This window comes from Magallana gigas, chromosome 1, assembly GCF_963853765.1.
Source record: "Magallana gigas chromosome 1, xbMagGiga1.1, whole genome shotgun sequence".
Taxonomy (NCBI): domain Eukaryota; kingdom Metazoa; phylum Mollusca; class Bivalvia; order Ostreida; family Ostreidae; genus Magallana; species Magallana gigas.
The window spans coordinates 12,707,654-12,731,578 of NC_088853.1; the positions used below are offsets into that span (position 1 = coordinate 12,707,654).

Genomic DNA, 23,925 nt, shown 5'->3' on the forward strand with positions numbered 1-23,925 from the left:
AATTATGTGCATAATTGCATTGCTATTGACAACACTTGTAAACTTTAAACTAAGTCTTGTTGATGTCATGATTGTGCTTTTAATTTTTAGATTTGTTTAATTGTTGTGCATGTAAAATATGGATATATAGTGCATATTATTCTAAATTTTGAATTTATGCGGTGGAATGAATACAGAATTTACAGTTGTTAATTTCGACTATAAACAAAACTCACTTCGAATTTGCTTTAAAAAATATTCTTGAACTATATTGCAAAACATCTGCTATTAAAGAGCTTAAAAAATCTTTATTTTGTTTATTCACCAGTCCAATCAATGAAGAGCAGAGGCATTCTTATACATTAAAAACAAAAATATAATCATGATTAAAGACAAAAATATAATCATGATTAAAAACAAAAAATATAATCATGATTAAAACCATAAATATAATCATGATTAAAACCAAAATATATCATCATGATTAAAAACAAAAATATAATCATGATTATAACAATAATGGATACAATAAGTGAAAAGATTTCCCAGATTTGTCAACCTGATACAGTGTATATGTAAAATGATTCACGTATGATCCAATAACCACGGATGATCTCCTTAATTATATCACCATGCACCCGCTCTAAAGGAAGCATATTCATGACAAAGCCAATTCACTAAAAGGACAATCGAAGAAAGCATTCAGGGTGGGGAGGGAGGGGTGCAAAAGTTAAACTTATCATGTTAAATTCACATTGTAAAGTTATCAAAAATAATCCCCTTCCTCCCACCCCGACAAACACAATCATTCCTCATATCCCCCCCCCCCCCCCCCGAAAAAAAATTCTGGATCCGTAATGAAAATGAACAATGTTATAAAAACAAACTAACTTGGCTTTTTTATGGTCACATAGTTAAATGATTTTGAAAACAATTTTATTTTATCAAATGTGATTTTCTACAAAATGAGATATGCTTCTACAAGTGTCGTGTCTGTAATTCTTTCAATGCAGATTATCTGAAACTTGTCCACTATGTAGATTTATGAGCAAAGGGAGACAACAGAGGTTTGTAACACTTTAGGCAATATTCAACGAAAAGTTTAAAAGAATGAAGACGAGGGAAGAAAGACAACTCGTGGATTACTGCCCTTACAAGACGTCATTATTCTTTTAGTACACATCTACCCACTCTAATACACACTATTTTTTTTCAATATTTGTTGGTAATTTTTCACATATGTTTTTTCCAGTAATTGGTGGCATGTGAAATTACTCTTTAGTTACAGCATAATTAATCTAGATCTGTTTGGTAGTTTGGTAGTTTGTAGAGGGTCTGATTTTTAAAAAAAATGTTTGTTTTAGGTAATTTTGTGCAACGAATGTATAAATTAGATCAGAAATATGTCATCAAAGGATATTTTGATTAAAAAAATGAATAAAGTCCCGGGTGGCTATATACTGGGGGTGGGGATGGAAGGTGGGGGGTCGATCCTTTCTTCAAGCACCTGTGGTCAAAGGTATGATATTAGACCACACACTCTAGGTGACCCCCCCCCCCCCCTATACACCTTACCACGAATGCTGATCGCATGAGAGCAAACATCTAGGCTTACACGAGGATACTTCATCGGCATCGGCTAACGTTAAGTTTGTTTTCTCGGGGTTGGGGGGGGGGTAAATTAGTATAGAATACATGTGTATTAAAATAATTTATTTTCCAATCATGGGTGTGCATTATACAACAAATACAAGTATCTTGCGCGTATCCAGAATTTTTTTCCGGAGGGGGGAGGGAGATTTGAGTTTGCCAGGTTGGGAGGGGGAGTCCGGACATATTTTTGGTAATTTTATAATGTAGTTTAAAGAAATTTGAATTTTGAAGGGGGTCCGGCCCCCTCTAGATCCGTACATGGGGTGGGGTTATTCACATAGCAAAATCTAAAATGACACCCCCCCCCAGATCCGTGCACGTGTATAATTTGTTGACTTTTTAAGACATCAGTGACAGCTGAAATATACAACATATGTTATCTCCAGCCCACTCCCACCCCTCCCAATTCATTTAGATCCGTGCATGGGACAGCTAGCATTAATTAAATAATGTAGATTAGATGTAAAGAAAAGGTAACTCTTGAAGCAATTTCGCGAGAAATCAAAAGAGGGACAACTCTTTCAAGACATATAATGACAACATGAATGCAGCTATAAAATGTAACCACGTTTGGCAATTAATTTACATGTATGTTATTTTTTTCTCTAAATTGGGAAGACTTTATCCGTTATGCATTTTATCAGAAGTAATTAGTAGGCCGAAAGATGTGGCAAACGCGGATCCAGAATTTTTTTCAGGGGGGGGGGGGTTATTTGGGTTTTCGGGGGGGGGGGCAAGGCATATTTTTGATTTTCGTAATGTAATTTAAAGAAATTTGAATTTTGAAGGGCTTCCGAACCCCCCTGACCCCCCTCTAGATCCGTGCATGGGGTGCAGTTATTCACATAACAAATTAATCTAAAATGAAGCATTGGACCCCCCCCCCCCCCACACACACACACACACACAACAAACATTCACACGGAAAATAAGCATTACTCGAACTCCTTCGGAAAAAATTTCAGGATCTCCGTATACTATGGAGAAATATTTTTTATAAAACTTCTCAAAATCTTTAATTTTTCGCAACAGATTTATAAACTTTAGTAACTAGTTTTTATTTGTGAAATAATAAAATTAATTCTATTAACTATTCCAAAAAAAAAGTATTTCAACAGTAAACCCTATCTAAATTCCTGACTTAATTTCTAAACTAGTAACAAGTCAATACACTTAATAAAAGGAAACATTTGCCCCTGTTTTATTTTCGCTTCTTTTACCCTCGTTGTCAGGGGGCGAATTTAAGCCTGCATGGATGAATTCAAAGCAAATTTAGAATTGCTATGTTAATCAGAAAATGAATGACTATTTATTTTAAGGTTTCTCCGCCCTTGATTTTGATGGTTCACTATATAATTGTTGTTTAAATTTGATAATCAATATGTAAACAAACAAACGAAAATATGAATATATTTGTTGCATGCTGTTGTTTAATAAGATAAAAGAAATAGCTTAGTCGTTTTGTTTGCAAATTTTGAGTTTGACATAATCCTGATATTTTCGTGCGTTCCATGATTAATTTTTCTTAGGTTGCTGAAGGTTTCTAACGATTGATAAACCGGTTAGAACTGGATCGTGTAGAGTTCAGTATAATGTCATTTTATATATTGATTTACAACCAATTTTCGTTAGAAATACAAGGAATCTTGCTCAGTGGATGTAAACATACAATTATGAGTTCGTGCTTGGTTTTGTGGAGTGTACAAAATATATAGGTGTCAGCGTGTGTAGGGGAAGAGATAAACTCATAGATTTTTTTTTTAATTTTTAAGGGGTTCTTTACATTATTCTGTTTGACATACCCGGCAATTTCATGAAATTTGGCAAAAGTTATAGGTCTCTGCATTCTATACTATTTGAAAAAATACCGTGCATTCTAATATATATGATGAAATTCGTCTTCAATTTTTGATTCGTTACACAACATACAATTTTGTTTTGTTATATGGAATACATTTACTTATCTTTCTGTCAGACTGCGCGAAATTTCAAAAAAATAATACTAAAAATTTTAGACAATTTTTCTAAATATATTTTTTCAAGTCCAAATTAAGTCTACCTTAAAAGTTTTCTTTATTTTACTTTCAAGTGAGTTAAATTAAGATACATATCGCACGACCATATTTGAGTAAATTGATCCTATAGTCTTGCTTTGACAACATTTTAAAACATTAGTATATGCTTGTATGGGCAGATGGCCAGAAAACGGGGGAAGAAGGGAGGGGTCTGAGGGATATTTAATATTTAAAAGTTTGTCGGGGGGGGGGGGGGGGGTCCGAGGCGTTCTCCGCCAAGCGTGCAGTCTGAACATTGCCGAGTTACAACACATTTAAATTTGATCCGAATGAATGTATGAAGTCCTAGTATGAAAAAGTCGTTGAAGAGTTTACGAATTTATTTACATATCTACACACAAAGTCTATGCATCACATAAGAACAATCCACACAATTCACACAGAAAATAATCCACATAATCCACACAATATATTCGTTATCTACTGCTGCTCTAATACCCTGTTCTGCTATTACTATACTCTACTCTACCACTTCTACTACTCTACTCACTGCTATTACTACACTGTCCATTGCTACTATTACACACACTGTACCACTTCTACTACTCTACTCACTGCTATTACTACACTGTCCATTGCTACTATTACACACACTGTACCACTTCTGCTACACTGCTCACTGTGTTACTTACTATACACTGTCCACTGCTACTACTACACTCTTCTACTGGTACTTTCACCTACTTATATAGTGAACATTGCCTCCTCAGTGTGGGGAGTGAAAAATCTACCTCCTCAGTGTGGGGAGGGAATACATAATATTAAATAAATATAACTGTTCGGGCAATTAACTAATTATCACTATAATTAAAAGGTAATTAGGGGTCTGGCATAAAGATAGATAAGCATAGATAAGACTAACGGTAAATGAGAAATTGATAAGAGATAACACCTTACAATCTGAACATTAATTAGTACTAAGAATAAATTTGCTACACATACTTTAAGCATTTTTTTTACCATGATAAAATGATTATTGTATTAAATTATTTCATTGCATTAGAATATAGTTTTTATTACTAGTTCACATTCTAGTTCCAATTTCTCAAGCCGGGTAAATCAGGTGCTGTAAGAGCGCCCCAACTGATAAACGTTACCATCAATATTTATAATTTAATTACATTAAAAAAAATAAAATCGGAAAAAAATTACTAATTTTGCATATCCCCCCCCCCCCCCCGTCCCTGATTCAACACAATATTTTTTTCATAATTTTATTCGGCAGGTGCTTTCACGACGTCGCCTTAACCAAACGAATACCGTTGCTCGGCCTATCTTTGTTGTTCAGCGTATAAATATATTATGTAAAGTTTTTCTTTTGTAATATGTTTATCGATAGCTTATCGTAACGGGAGCCTTTATCAAATCACCCACACAACACATCTACTCGTAATACACAGTTTTCAATATCCGTCTCTTCACTTGATCCGCCTCGTAATGTAAGGGCCGAAAAAACCCTCAGAATACCCCCTTTCTTCTATACGTTAGATTAGAAAGCCTTTTATCCTTTGATAAACTGCGCGAGCTCAGAGCAATGACCGTATTCCGTTGTTCCAATAACATTGGCGTAGGGGTTGCGACTTGCAAGGTGTGCTTCGGTTCAATAAATGTATTCATGCCCGGAACCAACATTACGTTCGAAAGAAGCATTTACAATCTCCCCGATGTGTTGGTTTGAATGGCGTACATATATTTATGTAGCCTCATATTGTTCGCGTTAGCGGAGGGATTTCCCGTTGACAGGGGTATGTATCTTGTAGCATTCTCTTTTTTTCTTCAAATCGCCATTTTTTATCCATGCTATGTATTGTTGACCTCGCGATCACAAAAAACCAATATGGCCGATCGTGCCATGGTCGAGCCAGATCAGAAGGTCTTTATACCCCTATCGGCTGAGGACATATAAATTGTTGTCTACGACCGAATCGTGCAGGGGTCCCTGATTTTGTGTACAGAATTGACGGGCAGTTATGTCTTTGTTTGTTTTCGTTTCAACGTAGCATGCAGCGTGGTTTGTTTTGATTTTTTTCGCTCGCATGTTTTTGCTGTGTATTCAATGAATTAAAAAATGTGGCGAGGCCCACGAAGGGTTAATTGTTGATTTTTTAATTGTTTACCACACTTTTCGTTTTTTTCGGGGGATGATGGCAGTTTAGATTTATTTTTTTATAAAAATGTTGAAGTGAAATAATTTTATTAGGTATTACAGGCCAAGAGAGCGGAAACAAATTAAATATGAATGGTTTATTTTTGTTTTGAAACGTAAAAAGGTGGTTGACCTCGTAAGAGCAAAGATCAGTGCAAGATAGTAGCAACAGGTTAATATGATAATCGTTCTACAATAAAACTTGTGCAAAGATATTTGTTGATAAAAAGTTCCAATATATTGATCATAGAGTTAATCTTTAAAAAAAAACCCAACAATATATGTAAACCAGAATAATGTGACCCCATTAACTTGGTCAGGTTGGATAAGGCCAAAGTTGCCATTTTTAGAATGCGCCCACATGCTGTGGAAAAGTATTCCACACCTGCTTTTTTTTTGAAGTACATAAAAAATCAACAACAACACATGTTCCATAAGAGGAATATTAGCATAAAATAAATATAAATTGTATTGATTACGTTGGTTTTATTGAGTGAACATGTACTTATTTTTCTGATCAGATGTTGATCATAGAAGTGTTCAAAGAAAATTTCTATTTCTTTGAAATGATATGTTGACAAGATGATCAACCTTTATGCTGAAATACAATATTTGACCCATTTTTCTTTTCTAGAAAAGGAGATTTATTTGAAATTTAGGATGAGAAAACTGATACTGTTTAAAATCGCAAGATAATATAGCCGTTATGATTACAAAGGTCATGCCACTTAGAATGCAGAGTTTCAACAATATGCATGTACCAGTAGGGAATATTATTCTGAAAATCAATTTCCAGATACACATGAACAATGGTTTTTTGATTTATTTTTTAATGCAATTTTTTGGCATCATTAGTTCATCACTGCATTCAAGTTAGAATATAGACTCTTTTAAATGTATTTATTTGTAGCATTTGCAGCACTTCATTTTTAAAAGGTATTTTTCATGGTTAGGAGGGGGGGGGGGGCAGCCTTGAATGAATTAATGATACATGTATGAATAAGCTACGCTTGCAGTGCTTTTTTCTCTCTCTAATAAATATTTAGACACATGCAAGACCATGAAACAATTAGCTTTTTGTTTTAAAGCGAGGAAAATTACTAGGGTCTAAGACTCAACATTTTTAAGATAACTAAATCATATGTTTTGATGATGATGGAAAGGGGGGGGGGGTATAATTGGTGCAGATCTTGTTTGTTGTTTCTTTTGACCTTCATTGCCCTACATACTGACCAAAAAGTTTTTCACTACTTTAGAGAATAGCAACATTTTTGACAGATTTTTGAAGGTAGACTGATAGATTAGCTTGTAAGTATCAATGTTCCTCTGTATTGCAAGAAAGAGGTTCCAGCAAATCTGCATGGACCGATGGTGAAATTTTCTTGCACTTAATTAAAAGTTGGATTACAGTATGGTATTCAATGCGCATTTTTTTAAGTCTCGGGTTAATATCTACAGGTAATATATACATGTAATGCTTAATATATACATGTAATGGCCAAGGGAAGGAGGGGTGAATATGTGGTTTTACCAAGAATTGAACAGGTGTTCAGTGAATCATTAGTGAAGACCTGTGCCCCGTCAGTTGACGGTACATGGGCATATATCAGCAGTTTTTAAAGCCCTTTATCGAATGTCACAAAATATGCAGTGTTGCCGACCTTTGGGTGGGGTAGGGGGGGTGTGTTGGGGTGGGGGGTAGTTTTTTCTATGGACCTTTGGTTGGGGCAGAGATATGGATTGGATGGGGGTTATTTTTTTTTTTACTCCATGTTATTTTGAGGTTGATCAGATAAAAATTTGTTGTCCATGCATGTTATAGCCCAAACTTCCTATTCAACTGACGTAGTCTAATTTCTTTTAATTTCTTTGAATATACTAGTGATGAATTAGTAAGGAAATATGCTGTGTTAATCATGGAAGCTATTTACCAAAAAATGTTGCCAGCAGTAACTTAAGTTTGTTGATACAAATTGCTATAATAATTTACATATTTCTGTTATATATTAAGTTGCATTAGCAATATAAATCCTGGATATCAATACAATTTTGATGTATGATATTTTTAGAACATTTGTTTTAGATTGAAATCCATTATTTGAAATTGTATACATATACAACTCTTCACCGATTGATTTTGTCTGGTTTTAATTGAAATTGGAATCGGCCTTCACACTTTTTTTGTTGTAACCAGAGTATGCGTTTCACACATCAGATTTTACATGCTGTAAACGAAGTTCCATATCTCCAATCATTCTTTGCTGTCACGGTAATCTGACGCTTATTACATTGTATCGGGTAATTTTATTTTGCATATAATACCTTGAGAATTCTGATGTCAGTCAAGGTCGGACCATTTTATAATGTTATTATACGTATTTGTGATGTAATTGCAGAGATGAATACCCAGTGTAAGCCATAAATGTAATTCTACTTTGTGATGCTGTTTTTCATATTAAGTAAATTTATAAGCGTATCCATTACATTTACTAAAAGAGTGTAAATTTTCAAGCTCTTAGTGCATTCTATTCATTATCATGCTGATAGAACATGAATTACATATAGTAAGGTTCTTATATAATAGCAAAAAAAAATGAGTAAATTTTTCAGATTTTCTCTCAAGATCTGGTAAGATTTTTAAAGAGGACTTTAGATTGTTTATAATTTGTGCAATTGAAAGATTTAATAAAAAGGGTAACCTTTATAAGAAACTGATCCCCACCCCACCAAATTCATAAACAAAATATGACCCCCCCCCCCCACCAGGAAAGAAGCAATACCACCCTCCTAAAGAAAAGAATAACCCCCCAAAAAAAAAAAAAAAAAATTGAACGGAACAAGTACCCCCCTCCCCCAAGAAAAAAAAATGTGAGGAGAGTGCAGAATAAGTGAACTTGTCTTGCTATATATTTTGCTGTGTATTGCAAAGAAATGTAATAAAGTTAATAACAAAACCCCAGGAAACAAAAATATTACAAGTTTTATATGTTTATAGCTTTGTATGATAATATTGCCCAAGTATTGCTAATTTTCCTAATTCTAACATTAATCCTGCATGGTCTCATGACAAGATGTGACGCAAGAATCCTGATTAAAAAATATTGTCTTGATAGGCCCTTCTATATATATTATAATATGCTTTTATAAAGTATTTTAAAAGAGATAGCTAATGAAAAAGTTAATATTAAATGTGATTTAGAAATCAAATTTTTTTTTTTAATAGGACTCTGCTCTGCTTGCAACTTGTAGTGATCATTCTGTCCATCTGTCCATCCATCTGTCCTTCCAATCTAGCTCATACTTCACCTACAAGGTGTGCAGTGACCTTGAACCATGTTTCTAGGTCTAAGGTTAAGGTCATAGCAGAATTATCTGAAAAAACTTTGCCGGAATCTTACATTCTCCCCCCTTGGTCCAATCTGGCTCATACTTCACCCACAAAGTGCCTTTGGTGGAAGGGTGTGCAGTGATTTTGAATGACATTTCTAGGTTAAGGGTCAAGGCCATATCAGACCATGAAAAAAAAAATTCAGAGCATATTTACTGTCTTCTATCTAGGTCATAATTCACATAAACAGAGCCTCTGGGTAAAGGGAGTGCAGTAACCTTTAGCAAGGTGAAAGGTGAAAGGTGAAGGACAAAGCAGATATTTTTACAATCTAGGATTAGACCATGAATTATTTTCCATTGGCTTAAGCTTGCCCATATTAAACCCAAAATTGCCTGTTTGTAAGAGGTATTGAGCTACACTTCAAGTTCTATGCCAGCCTGAAAATTTCCAAGTCAAAGCAAATTCATATGTCGAGTGCTTTTATCTTATTTTCCGTTATTTAAGCAGGGCCCTCTGAAATGGTCAGAATCTCAATGATGTCTATTTAGGTATACATTTGAACCAGTTTTCTCCATACCAAAGAGAGTTTGTTTAATAAATGACAAATTGTAGTACTCGCTGTATTTATTTCTTGTAAAATAGCAATGTCAGAGTATTATTTGAATTTAGAATTATTTTGATTCTTGGAATTTTGGGCTATTAAGAAAATTGCCTTTATTTGGACTATTCATAAGGAAAATTCATGTTATTTGTCACCGTTAGTCTAAGGGCAATTTTCTTAAAAGCCCTAAATTCCATGAATCAAAATAATTTCAAATTCAAATAATACTCTGTTCATAATATGTTACATAAAACTAAAATGCATATGTACTATTATAAAGAACATTATATGAATACTGAAGTACAAGGATCAAAAGTTTTATTATTGAATACAAAGATCATATTAGGTTTATTGAAATACCTAGAACATAGAAGTCTGCTGTTATACAGTACATAGCATAAGGTATGCTGAGTCCAAGTATTGACTGAATGCATTAGGATTTGTAGCGGTATCATAAATAAATCTAATGCTATAGAGGTCATTGGCCGCAGAGTTCACCTTTAAGGGGAGTGACCGAAGGTCAAACAGTGGTCAGATAAAGGGGCCCCCACAGGGGGAGGGGGTGTGTAGGGGGTGTTTGACTGACAAGCAGGGAGTTAATCAAGACAGGGTCATTTTTATTTCACTTTAAATATGCCTTTCCAGTTTAAAGAAATTGGATAAATATAATTATTATTTGCCCCCCAAATTTCTAATGTCAAAAAAAAAAAGACAGGTATTTTTTGATATAAATCTATAAATTAAAAGAGAAGAATACTTAATTATTAATTATAATACAGTGAATAATATATGTAATTAGAACAAATCAGTTTAATTTACTTTTTATAGTTTATCTGTAATTATAATATACTAGTTTTTCCTATTTGACCAAAATCTTGATGATTTTTCCATATTCAAAAGCCACAGGTTTCTTTAAAACCCCCCAGAAAAATCACTGTTGTCAACAATTTCTGAATTGATTAAATGGTAGATATAAGGTGAGTGGTCTGTTAGATTTAATATCTATATTAATTATTGGATTTCCACTGTGAAGGACGCCTTTGTTTATATTTACAGTATTGATGCTGCAGGTTGCCACCAATCAATGTTTATTAAGGTATATAAGTAAATGGTTAAAGAATAAGCTATTCCCGGAGGCCAATGCTTTAAGCTTTTTCAGTTGAATTGATGAGAAATATTTTTATCAATTTGAAGGTTTATATTTAAAAAAATTATGTAATAAGTACAGGTAGCATATAAGCTGTTAAGTTAGTAAGTCCATGAATAAACTGAAACCTTGTAGAATTGAGTACTATTGATGAGAGTCAATGATAATAAACAGAGTAAAAATATCACAAGTGTTTGTAAGCATACTGAAGTCATCTCTAGAATCCTCAACTGTGAATGATTGAAAATATTGGAATTATACTAACTAAAAACAGTTTAGTCCGGGCCTTTGCGAAAATAAATGCTCTCCAAGATTATGTACATATGTAGGGGCAATGAACGAATGCTCCTCTCGGTGCTAAGTTTACAAAGTGTTCTTATAAGTACAGAGGAGTAACTGACTAACCCCTGACTGACTTTGAAGGCCCCCTAGGTCGTTAATAATAAACCTGTTCTCTCTACAAACGTAAGTGCTGTGTATACCCCCCCCCCCCCCCCTTCCCTCCATCTGGCCGCCTTGTTTGCTGTCTTATAAATAAATTTTAAAAAAGTTCTTGAAGAACATGATCGGTGACTTACATGTGCTGCTGTTGAAAGAGAATTGAAGTTTACAATCAATAGAAAATTATTTTTGAGGCCCCAAGGACTTAAACATTACATAAAGTTCTCTAGTCCTGTACACAACATTCCCCCTCCCCCCATTCCCCTTTGCGTCCTGGCTGGTGTAATCAGCCCCTAAGATAAACCTCTTACTCAACTGCTGTTTGTTTGGGAAACATTTGGGGCCCATTTATACAAGTTCTAACGGACTTCAGGTCACAATACAGACTAAGACTTTAAATCCGCTAACAAAAGGGACACACACGCACACACTCGCATAGTTCAAATTTTTACCTCCAATATTGGTCCTATTAGTATTTATAATAAAATGTGCATGTACTTGTATATATATGTATACGTAATACAGTAGGACTAAGTACTAATCCAATCATTGTAGGAATTTTGTACGTATTTATCTCTAATAAACAGTAAGGCTAATGCTGTCGCCACCAAATTTTGTTATGCGATGAATTTCATGCGTCAATTGTAATGGATTTTTTATTTTTCAGTTTTAACACAAATTTTTCAATAGTTTTGCGTGAACCTTTTTCCTTGACTTCTTTTTTTTTCTTTTTATATGAAAATAGGGGCCGTAAAAATATGCATGTTGAATTATTTTATTAAGATTTTTTCTTTGTCAAGTTATTTTTTTTTCTTTAGAAAACATGCTTTTTGGTAATGTAAAAGAGGGTGGGGGGCTTTTTCTATTAGTCTTATTCAGAGATGATGGGATGGAAATCCATGGGTCAATTATTACCGTAATAAACAGAGGTGTTTACGAGGACTCTCTTTAAAAAGTTGACAAAGTTTGGGATTTGCGGGAATTAACGTAGAAAGTTCTTGCTTAAGTAAGCGGATTAATTCTTCTCTCAATGACCAGGTTATGTAACCACTACCCTGCTGAGGTCAAAAGGTCAGATGCGATTAATTAAAGGTCCAAACCTGGACACAATAGTTTCAGCAAATGATGTTGTATGATAGAGAGGTACAATTAAAAAAATTGAAGGTTCAGAATTTAAAAGAAAGTACAGTCAAACTTCGTTATCCCAAACTAGATGGGAATGTTTGAAAACTTCGAGATATCCAAGTATTCGAGATATCTAGGAAGAATTACTTAAAAATAAGTGGTTGGGACTAACAAATCACTTTGACATTTCCATTGTATGTGGGATATCAGTGTTCAAGATATTGAAGTTCGAATGTAATTGATATTTGCTAAGGGTAATGTCTTAAGCACACCTCTCTGAATTAATTGACCCTTCAAGTATTCAAAATTGTTATGTATTTCATTCAATGATTTTCTCCATTTTTAAAAAGGGGCCTGTGGCTTTTGAATTAAGAAAAATCATAGATGTTTTGGTCAGTTGGGGGAAAGATTTGTATATAGATAAAGTATATAGGAAATGAAATCGATTTGTTCTGCCATTGTCTTTTTATCATTGTATTTTTATAAATTGTTTAGTGTTATTCCCTTTCATTCCTTAATAGCAAAAACAGTACTTTTGTCATGTTTGTTTTTTGGGGTTTTTTGGGGCAGCAGAAATTATGGGAGAAAAGTACAGGTTCAGTTAGGAATTTGTAAGAGAAATTTTTGTGTAATATATAAAAATTTGGGTCAATCTTGTTATATTACACGACTTTAGTATCTTCAACGGTATTTATCATTGGGGGGGGGGGGGGGGGGGTTGTCTCATCAACAATACTTTGCTATAGATGTTGAGGTTTGAGTGTAGGTAATGTTTATAGAATTTCCCCATTTTCAATTAGATTTTTATTTTCTGTAAAAAAAAAAGGAGAGGGAGAAGCAGCTAGGTTTAATATTTATTTGACATTTAATATTTCATTTCAAACTACCTTGTAAAGAATGAACTAGCAGTACTTATAAAATTTCACCAACAGAAAAGACAATACATGACTAATAGCACTGTAATAACCAAATATACAATACATGACTAATGGCACTGTAATAACCAAATAAGACAATACATGACTAATGGCACTGTAATAACCAGAAAAGACAATACATGACTAATAGCACTGTAATAACCAAATAAGACAATACATGACTAATAGCACTGTAATAACCAGAAAAGACAATACATGACTAATGGCACTGTAATAACCAAATATACAATACATGACTAATAGCACTGTAATAACCAAATATACAATACATGACTAATAGCACTGTAATAACCAAATATACAATACATGACTAATAGCACTGTAATAACCAAATATACAATACATGACTAATAGCACTGTAATAACCAAATATACAATACATGACTAATAGCACTGTAATAACCAAATATACAATTTCTTTTTGAATATTAGAAAACAACGGCAGAGATTGCTTATGAACAGCAACACCATTACATACCCATGGTTATAACAGCAACACCATTAAATACCCATGGTTATAACAGCAACACCATTACATACCCATGGTTATAACAGCAACACCATTACATACCCATGGTTATAACAGCAACACTATTACACACCCATGGTTATAACAGCAACAACATTACATACCCATGGTTATAACAGCAACACTATTACATAACCATGGTTATAACAGCAACACCATTACATACCCATGGTTATAACAGCAACACCATTACATACCATGTTTATAACAGCAACACCATTACATACCATGGTTATAACAGCAACACCATTACATACCCATGGTTATAACAGCAACACTATTACACACCCATGGTTATAACAGCAACAACATTACATACCCATGGTTATAACAGCAACACTATTACATAACCATGGTTATAACAGCAACACCATTACATACCCATGGTTATAACAGCAACACCATTACATACCATGTTTATAACAGCAACACCATTACATACCATGGTTATAACAGCAACACCATTACATACCCATGGTTATAACAGCAACACCATTACATACCCATGGTTATAACAGCAACACTATTACACACCCATGGTTATAACAGCAACACCATTACACACCCATGGTTATAACAGCAACGCCATTACATACCCATGGTTATAACAGCAACACCATTACACACCCATGGTTATAACAGCAATATTGCTACAAATCCATGGTTATAACAGCAACACTATTACATACTTATGGTTATAACAGCAACACTCTTACACACCCATGGTTATAAAAGCAACACAGTTACACATTTAAGGTTGTAACGAAATCACACATACTGAAAAGTCAGTTTCATTTTCCTGCTCATCTTGAAGCTTATTGAAAACTTTTTGCATTTAACAAATAATGAAGGAATCACTCTTTGAGTATTATGAGGTGATCAAATATGGTCAGGGGAAATCCAATAAAGTCCAACGGGCTTTACAATAGATCTGATCACGTCTGACCGTATTTAATCACCTCATAATATTCAAATAATGATACCTTATTACTTCTACATGTATTTACATAATTTTCAGCAATTGTACGATTAAATATTAGGATAGTCATTGATGAAATGTATTGGACAATGCATTACAAAATTGTTTTGTTGTGTTATTTTAGACAAAGACACTGGAAAGTGTAAATATTGTTTATCACGAACCAGGCCATAAACCTCCAATACTGAACAGCAGTATATGACTCTGAACCCACCATGTAGTCAGGGCAACAGCTTGCTTCTCTACATGATGTTTAATATATAGTTAGATAGAATAAAGCAATTTGGATGAGAGGCGGTAGATCTTTTTTACTTGATTACATGTCGTAGTCATAAAATAAAGCAGTTTGTATTGACCCAATAGTAGGAGCTAGAAATGTCACCTGATCTCATGTAATGGGACTATCTAAGAATTTCACCGGATTACATAATTATTGTCGTAGTTATAATAAAGCATTTTTCATAATTACATGTAGTTGTCATAAATAAATGATTTTGTATGGGACTATCTAGGAATTTCACCTGATTACAAATCATTGTCACAGAATAAAGCATTTTTGATTTGAAATCTATGAACTTTAAATGTATTGTCATAAAAGAAAGAAATTTGAGGGCGATTTAAGAATTTCCTATGATATCATTTAATTTTCACACCCGAGGATTACAGCATTTTGTATGGTTGAATCAAGAATTTTCGCATGGTTACATTACGTAATGTTTCAGTCATAGAATTAACTTTTTTGTATGTATATATATAGGAGGAAGAAGTAATATTACTTTCAGTCATTATAAGAATGAAGTTTTTTGTATATATATAGGAGGATCAAGGAATTTCACATGCTTTCATTCTGGTTTTTCAGAGGAGGATCTCATTTCTACGGGTATTACTTTCACACGGCCAGACGCCTACAATGTGGTGGCACAGAAGGGGAACCCCCTCCTATTGAACTGTTCCGTGGGGTCCAATGTCACTGCGCGGTTCTCCTGGTACAAGGACGGGGAGCCGCTTGACCTGTCCAATCAGAGGCGGGTCCAGGTTGTAAACGGGTCGCTGTCGTTTAAACGGGTCCTGTTCCGGCGGAAAAAGAATGTGACGGACGAAGGAGTGTACGAGTGTCATGTCCGTAACCAAATCGGCAGCATCATCGCAAAACGGGTCAAAGTTGTTATTGCAGGTGAGAAAAGTCACGGATGTGGCAAAGGTCACGAATGTGGCAAAGGTCACGGATGTGGCATCTGTTTTGTTAACTAAAGTTGAACTTTGATAACTCGAACACTGATATCTCGAAGACATTTGATATGTCTTTGAGATATCAGTGTTTAAGTGATTTCTAAGTCCCAACCACTTATTTTTTAAATTATTTACCCTCGATATCTTGAATACTTAGATATCTCAAAGATTAAACAGTCCCACCTAGTTCGAGATTGCGAGGTTAAACTGTAATATGAATTATGATTTAAATGGATGGAAGTGTTCATTGCAGATTGTTTGGGCTCAGATTTGGCTTCCATTTTAAATAAATTCAAAATAATGAAAATTAATGAATAGCTAATCAGAAGAAGGGTCACGGATTTGAATAATGATTAAGGGTGGAAGTGTCGCACCATTGCTTGCCCCGGGACCATACAACTTAAATGAGCTCACTTTTGATGTCAGTTTTACTTTCGCACTATATATTCCTTGTGTAAAAGTAAGACTTCAGAGATCAAAATAAAGCTTGTCTTAGTTTTATGGCCCAGGGGCCAGATCCTTTGAGCTCAGATATGGCTTCGAGTTATAAATAAATTTCAATAATAAAAGTTAATGTTTGTGTGAAATAAATGAATAGTTTATCGGAAGTTTTTAGTACTTGTATATTAAAGTTTAACAGTGAGAATTCCATTTTTGCCTGTTTAGACAGAATCGTGAAGGTGTGGTTTTGTTGGAGAGGGGTACACCGTTAAAATCCATGAAATGTGTACCCTCCAAAAGTTCTAATGTTTCCCCAGTAAGCTTCCCTGTGAGGGAAGAAAGATATGTTGCTAAGAGGTTGGTTCTAAGTAGCGTCTTTAACTTATAACTGGTTGTCAGTGGCTGGAAACATTTTACTATGAAACGAGGTAACGTCAGGGATGTGAGTTTTCAGTGGATCCGCTGATTTCCGCGGATTTGGAAATCAAAATGTCCCTTTTAGAGACCAATGCAGACCCATGAATCTCCTGCCTTTCTCATCCCTGTAATATATTTTGCAAACATCATGAAATTTTCTAAGGAATAAAACTTAGTGTTTAAAACTTACAACAATCTCCATCTAAACATGCTGTGTTAGAACCATCTTAACAAGACTTTGGACTTTCAGTTAGACGCAGCTATTTTTTTCTTGCGTCAAAAAAGTTAAAAATGACGCGGTTTCAAGTGAAATATCCACCGATTGGGTAGTCTTAGCTCAAAAGCCAGACAAGTCTTGTTGATTTCAAAGAGCCATGGCTGAGTGGCTAGCATGAAATACACATGCCTACATCACATTGCTGTTTGACATAACTTCTCAAAGTCCAAGCTCTTGTTAAAATGGTTCTATTTCGGTTCCCTGTACAAGTCCAAGGAGGCAAAATAAGTGTGCCCACAGAAGCAGAGCATCAGGCTTCAAAGAGGATGGAATGAGAATTGAATAATAATGGGCTCATTAATTAGAAATGGCCTGTAATTTGAACGTGTGCATGTATATACTCAGTTGCAGGAAGTTTGAATGGAGATTTCATTCATAAATTGTCACATGTGCTCGCCGCTTGCAGTAAATTGCTTGCAAGCCCGGAATTTTGAATTGACATTTATTTTCATTAACTTTGTGTATTTGCTCAAAGTGAGTAAAGACTGGTGTACCAATTTATTTACAATGACAAAATTAGAAAGGATGGGATGGCATTGGTTTGTTGGTTGGGGGGGGGGGGGGGGGTTGTGTGCTTCTTATGCAATATGGCTGTACAGTTCACCTTTTCGTACTTGCTTCCAATGAACATGGTTGAATTATTATTAGTCACATAAATCAGCTGATTGTATTTGACGTGTTGGGTTGGATTCAAGGCTCTCTCGCTTCATCGCAGTGTATCAGGGAAGGGTGTGGTTTCTGTTACCAAAAAAATTATTTAAAAAAATGATTGTTGCAGGAAAAATGGGTTTATAAGAAGGAGAGAGCCAAAAAAAAATTCAAATTGTAACAAGAATTCATTATATTTGAGAACATTAAGTGTGATATGTGATATAGAGCTTTTATGATTATGATTCAATGTGATGAATAATTGAACACTATTGGGCAATGTTGAAAATGATATTAAACTAGTTTAGTTTGAAGGGAAAAAAAATTGGAGAATAAAAATTTAATGCTCTATTGGAAAATGAAGCTTAATGTCCAAAATAGGATATATATCTATATATATTTGAAAAGCTGGTTTCGTTATTTTTATTTTCTCACAAGTGAGATATAATAACTCTTTCATTTGAGAACAAAAAAATCCTCTTATGGAAAATAAATCTGGTCCAAAAATAGGTGTAGTATGCTAAGTAGTTATTTGTAAAACCGGATATTAATTTCTGAAAAGTATCCGTTATGCTATTTCTTTATAACAGCTGAGATATCCTGACCTTGTATATTCACATAAAGTCGACCAGATCCTAATCAAGCTGTGCTTATGTTATTGTTCTTTTCCGTATACAAAAAAATTTTTATCTGTTATGACACAAAAAAAACCTTACAATCTGCTATTACGCGTATTATTATTATTTGTATCACCCTCGCAATCTAAAGCCTCGATTATTTTTATGATTTATTCTCGCAAATAAGCCTAACCAATCAATAGCCCCTTAAGTCATCGCAGGCAACTCAAAGAGTTTCACCCCCCACTTGGGGCCCCAGCAATGTTTTGAAGAAAAATAGTTCCGTCGTTTTTGGAGTGATAGGTAACCGAGAATTGATAATTTGTTATGAATGGCTATTTCAAACAGCTCTGTATCTGTGTGAAAAGTGAATGTTGACCTGAAAAACGGTTGCTTTAGACAATTTGGGCTCTTTGTGACCTGATAGAGGGTTACATGGGTTTGACCTACAGAGACCAGGTCACTTTTCTCATAACAAGATCAGGAGAGGCCCCACCAAAGGGGGCTGCTCTATTAATGTAACATAAACAACATTAACTTTGGCATCAAATCTATTTTCATTTTCTCTCTTTTTTCTGAGATTGATTTTTTTTTCTGTATCAGAGGTTTATTTGATCCCAAGGAGATTCTGATATGTCAGATTTTTTTTTTTATTTTGATGTATGGGGAGATTAATAAATGATTAATTTTTGTAGGATTTTCATGAGTAACAGGTCATACAGTTTCTACTACAATCACTGCATGCTTAAAGCATAACATTATTAATCTGCCATGAAAAGAGACCCCAAAAAAGGTTGCTACTTTTGCTTTATTTTTACACTGCCCTGGAAATTGGTGTTAATTTAGGTCAAGTTATCCCTGATAAAATCTTGGCAAAGTACCTGTTGACATTCTCTGTAGACAGTGAACATATGAGAGAGAGAGAGAGAGAGAGAGAGAGAGAGAGAGAGAGAGAGAGAGAGAGAGAGTGAGAGAGAGAGAGAAACAGAAAAAGAGAATACTTGACAACATATTTTACCAAGGCCTTGCGTTACATATGGGTAACTTGATCGGGTTGGTCGATAACAGGACAGAATCATGAATGGGACTGAACATACACTGGTTGGGTAACAGCCATTCATAGGGGGATTAACACCAGCGCCCTTACCTTTTATTTGCCACTTTTAACTTGGTTTTTTTTTATGGTCATATCTTTTTACTTTTTTTTCTGCATGCCTGCCCAGGCTAATGAGTGTGTTGAATTTTTTTTTTTCTTACTGAAGAACTATAAATTATATTATGCAGAGATCTTTTGACTTTGGGGAGAGAAAACCATCATATCTCCCTGAATAGAGAGAGAGAGAGAGAGAGAGAGAGAGAGAATGAGAGAGAGAGAGGGAGAGAGAGAGAGGGAGAGAGAGAGAGAGAGAGAGAGAGAGAGAGAGAGAGAGAGAGAGGTAACACAGCACCTACTGAGATTTTGTAATACTGTGTAGATCAGTTTCTATTATTTGTAGTACACACTTCCAGATCATGTAATTCTACACATTTTAATTATTGTTGATTTTTAAGATGATCCGATATTTCTACTGTTCTTTAAAGAATTTTTTAATATACATCAGTGCATACATTAATTACAAAGGCGTTTGTCTTTGAATTAGAAAACTTTTCAGTCGCACAATAATAATACTGTAATTGTTGTTCAGAGCAAGGGTGAATGGGATGCTGCTAATCTTTATAATAGTAAAAACAATAAACGAAGGTGTAATATTGCTGATGGAGTAATCTGGACTATGATGCTCAATTACATGTTTGATTTCTATGTATACTTTTATTGCCGAATTACCTAACAGTGGGGGTATACATTGATTCAGATTTGTCCCAATGTAGAAATGTATTTTTAAGATTTCTCTATCTACTACTCTTTCAATTCTGTATTTCTTCAATGCTTAGCTACATCATTGTTTTAGATGGACGTAGAGGTTTATCAAAAGTTTTTTCCCATTGGCCACCATGTGTAGTTTTGGAAACTTGCAACTCCGGCAACTACGGAATAGAAAATATTTTTTTTCTTTTAAACAAACATGATATATACCATAGGTAATTACTTTCTCCGATCATTTTTGAATTTTAAAAAACCATTATAATCCTTGTACCACATATTAGAATTATGGTCAATTTTATTTTAAAGCAAAAAAAACAAAAATCGGAAGATTTACCCTAAGAATGTCAGCAATGAAAGGGTCTCCTTTGGAAAAACAATTAAACATTTCCTCTCTAGAAGTGGAGATAAGTGATCCACCCTTATATAGATTATTTGGTTAAGTGTCTGGATCCACCCTTATATAGATTTTAGGGGTAAGTGGCTGGATCCACCGTTATATAGATTATAGGGGCAAGTGTCTGGATCCACCCTTATATAGATTATTGGGGCAAGTGTCTGGATCCACCCTTATATAGATTATTGGGGCAAGTGTCTGGATCCACCCTTATATAGATTTTAGGGGTAAGTGGCTGGATCCACCGTTATATAGATTATTGGGGTAAGTGGCTGGATCCACCCTTATATAGATTATAGGGGTAAGTGGCTGGATCCACCCTTATATGGATTATAGGGGTATGTGTCTGGATCCTCCCTTATATAGATTACAAGACTCGAGATTTAAACTACTAGCTCTTTCACTAAGATAAGGGTCAACAGTTTGTCAACAGTTGGTAATCAGCAACAGATAAGCTCCATTGAGGGCTCCACATTCATCATAAAATCTCAGATAGAGTATGGGTATGATGTCATCTTGCAATTACTTTAATACTGTAAAAATATGTATTGCAGGCATATTTTCAGCATCATGATTTTCCTCTGTAATATTTGATTTAACAGTTTACTTTTAATGTGTGTGCAGGATTTGAAATCTTAAATTTTTGATTATGCTACATACTCTCTCTTGAATGTCACTTGAACCGAACTTATTTCCTATGACCTGGTAATGCTAGCAAATAAACAACAGAATTGACCTAGCTCTCTTGTCAACGTTTTCATTGTACTATCACTGCACTAATACTGTACTAACACTGTACTATTAGTGTACTAATACTGTTGGTCAATTTTTTTTTTAGACTAAACTTCTCTATTTATAAAAATCAATTCAGAACATTGTGATGGTCATTGTTTGTAAATAAGAAAATTAAGGAGTGTCAACAGTGGCATTTATTGTGTAGTATTTCTCCGCCTCCTAACTAAGAAGAGCTGCTGATTAAATCTTACATGGTATTATGATATTATTATGTGGAATAAATCAGTGAAAAGTTTGATGAAATTAAACCAAATATATTATGGAATTAATCAATGGAAGATTGCTAAATCAATGGAAGATTGATAAAACTTTGCTGTTCAATCAATGGAAGATTGATAAAACTTCACTGTTAAATCAATGGAAGATTGATAAAACTTCGCTGTTAAATCAATGCAAGATTGATAAAACTTCACTGTTAAATCAATGGAAGATTGACAAAACTTCACTTAAATAATAATCTCAATGGAAGATTGATAAAACTTCACTGACAAAACAATGATTGACATGGATGCTAGTGATGTTAATGTGTGACAAGTTGTGAAGTGAATGGAGTAGGTTTGAAGGTGATAATGGGAATGCCCGGATCATAAGGGGAAGGGGGGGGGGGGGGTTGTCAGGGGTCAGGGGGTCCAGACTGAAGGAACTGATCTCAAATGAAGGTAGTGAAATGATAGCTTTAGATGGAGTAGTTTGAGACCATTTTGATAGCCATATTCTTTCTTATTCCTTGACCTTAGTGTTGATCTGCAGAGTCCCACATTTTTATCCATCACTTAGTTTTTATGGTAAATTGTACATTATTCAATTATTTGGAACATAAGGGCTCTGTTCTGCAAATGTTCATTCAGAACACCTCCCAAGGGACTAGACGTGTTTTTGCCTTTCTCTCTCTTTTTGCTAAACCTCACGAGGTATTAACATTATAGTAGGCAGGAATCAATAATGAAATAGGCTGCCATGTTTTACGATTCATGGAGGGGGAATAGAAGGGAGGAATGAAGCAATGGAGGAGGCTGGATAAGCTAATAAGACCACAGAACACACACAAAAAAATTAGTGCTCTTCGTTTGTTAAGGAGTACATAAAAGTGATAAGAGATGCAGTTATCCTATGCAGCCTATTAAGGGGAATTAGCATTCAGTTCTTTTTTAGCTCACCGAGACGAAGTCAAGGAGAGCTTATGCTATACCCTCGGCGTCGGCGTCGGCGTCGGCGGTGGCGTCGGCGTCGGCGTCCGGACCTGGTTAAAGTTTTTGTTGCAGGTCCTGTATCTAAGCTATACTTGTCCTATCTTCACCAAACTTGCATGGATGATGCATCTGGACCTACTTATGGACTTGAAAGACTTGGATGCTGAATCTGGGTCCTAAATTTCAGATGCTGGAGGAGGTTAAGGTTGTTGGACCAGGTTAAAGTTTTTGTTGCAGGTGCCCTTTGATAGCAGTATCTTAGTTACTGCTGGTCTGTACTTCACCAAACTTGCATGGATGGTGTGCCTTATGATACTGATGCACCAGACAGGCTTGAGTGCTGAATCTGAGCTATAGGTTTCGGATGCTGGAGGAGGTTAAGGTTTTCGGAGCAGGTTAAAGTTTTTGTTGCGGGTGCCCATTGATAGCAATATCTAAGTTACTACTGGTCCTAACTTCACCAAACTTGTATGGATGGTGCGTCTTATGATACTGATGCACCTGACAAGCTTGAATGCTGAATCTGAGCAATAGGTTTCGGATGCTGGTAGAAGTTTAAGGTTTTTAGAGCTGGTTAAGTTTTTGTTGCAGGTGCCCTCTGATGATTATATCTTAGTTACTACTGGTCCTAACTTCACCAAACTTGTATGGATGGTGCGTCTTATGATACTGCTGCACCTGACAAGCTTGAATGCTGAATCTGAGCAATAGGTTTCGGATGCTGGAGGAGGTTAAGGTTTTAAGAGCTGGTTAGATAAAGTTTTTGAAACAGGTGCCATCTGATGATGATATCTTAGTTATTACTTGTCCTTACTTCACCAGACTTCCATGGATGGTGTGTCTTATGATACTGATGCACCTGACAGGCTTGAATGCATAGTCTGGTTTCGGATGCTGAATAAAGTTAAGTTTTTAGGAACAGGTCACATGTTTAATAGATGATAGTACTATTTCAAACTTGCATAGTTGATTTAACTGTAATATGAATGAATCGCAGAGGTAGCTTCAGATGCAGAGCTTGATCTCCATTATCAAGGATGCTAAAAAATAAATCTTAGTTATTACTGGTCCTAACTTCACCAAACTTGAATGGATGGTGTGTCTTATG

The 23,925-nt window shown here is 34.9% G+C and overlaps 1 protein-coding gene across 1 annotated transcript in view; it reads left to right on the top strand.

Moving 5' to 3' along the window:
• The first annotated feature begins 5,253 nt into the window (after positions 1 to 5,253).
• The window catches only part of LOC105348250 (protogenin B), a 48,556-nt gene continuing 29,884 nt past the window's right edge, over positions 5,254 to 23,925 (top strand). Inside the window, exons 1-2 of the mRNA XM_011457591.4 lie at positions 5,254 to 5,452; positions 15,804 to 16,118. Of these exons, the coding sequence (XP_011455893.3) occupies positions 5,386 to 5,452; positions 15,804 to 16,118 (382 nt within the window). The 5' untranslated portion in view covers positions 5,254 to 5,385. The remainder of the gene's footprint in view (positions 5,453 to 15,803; positions 16,119 to 23,925) is intronic.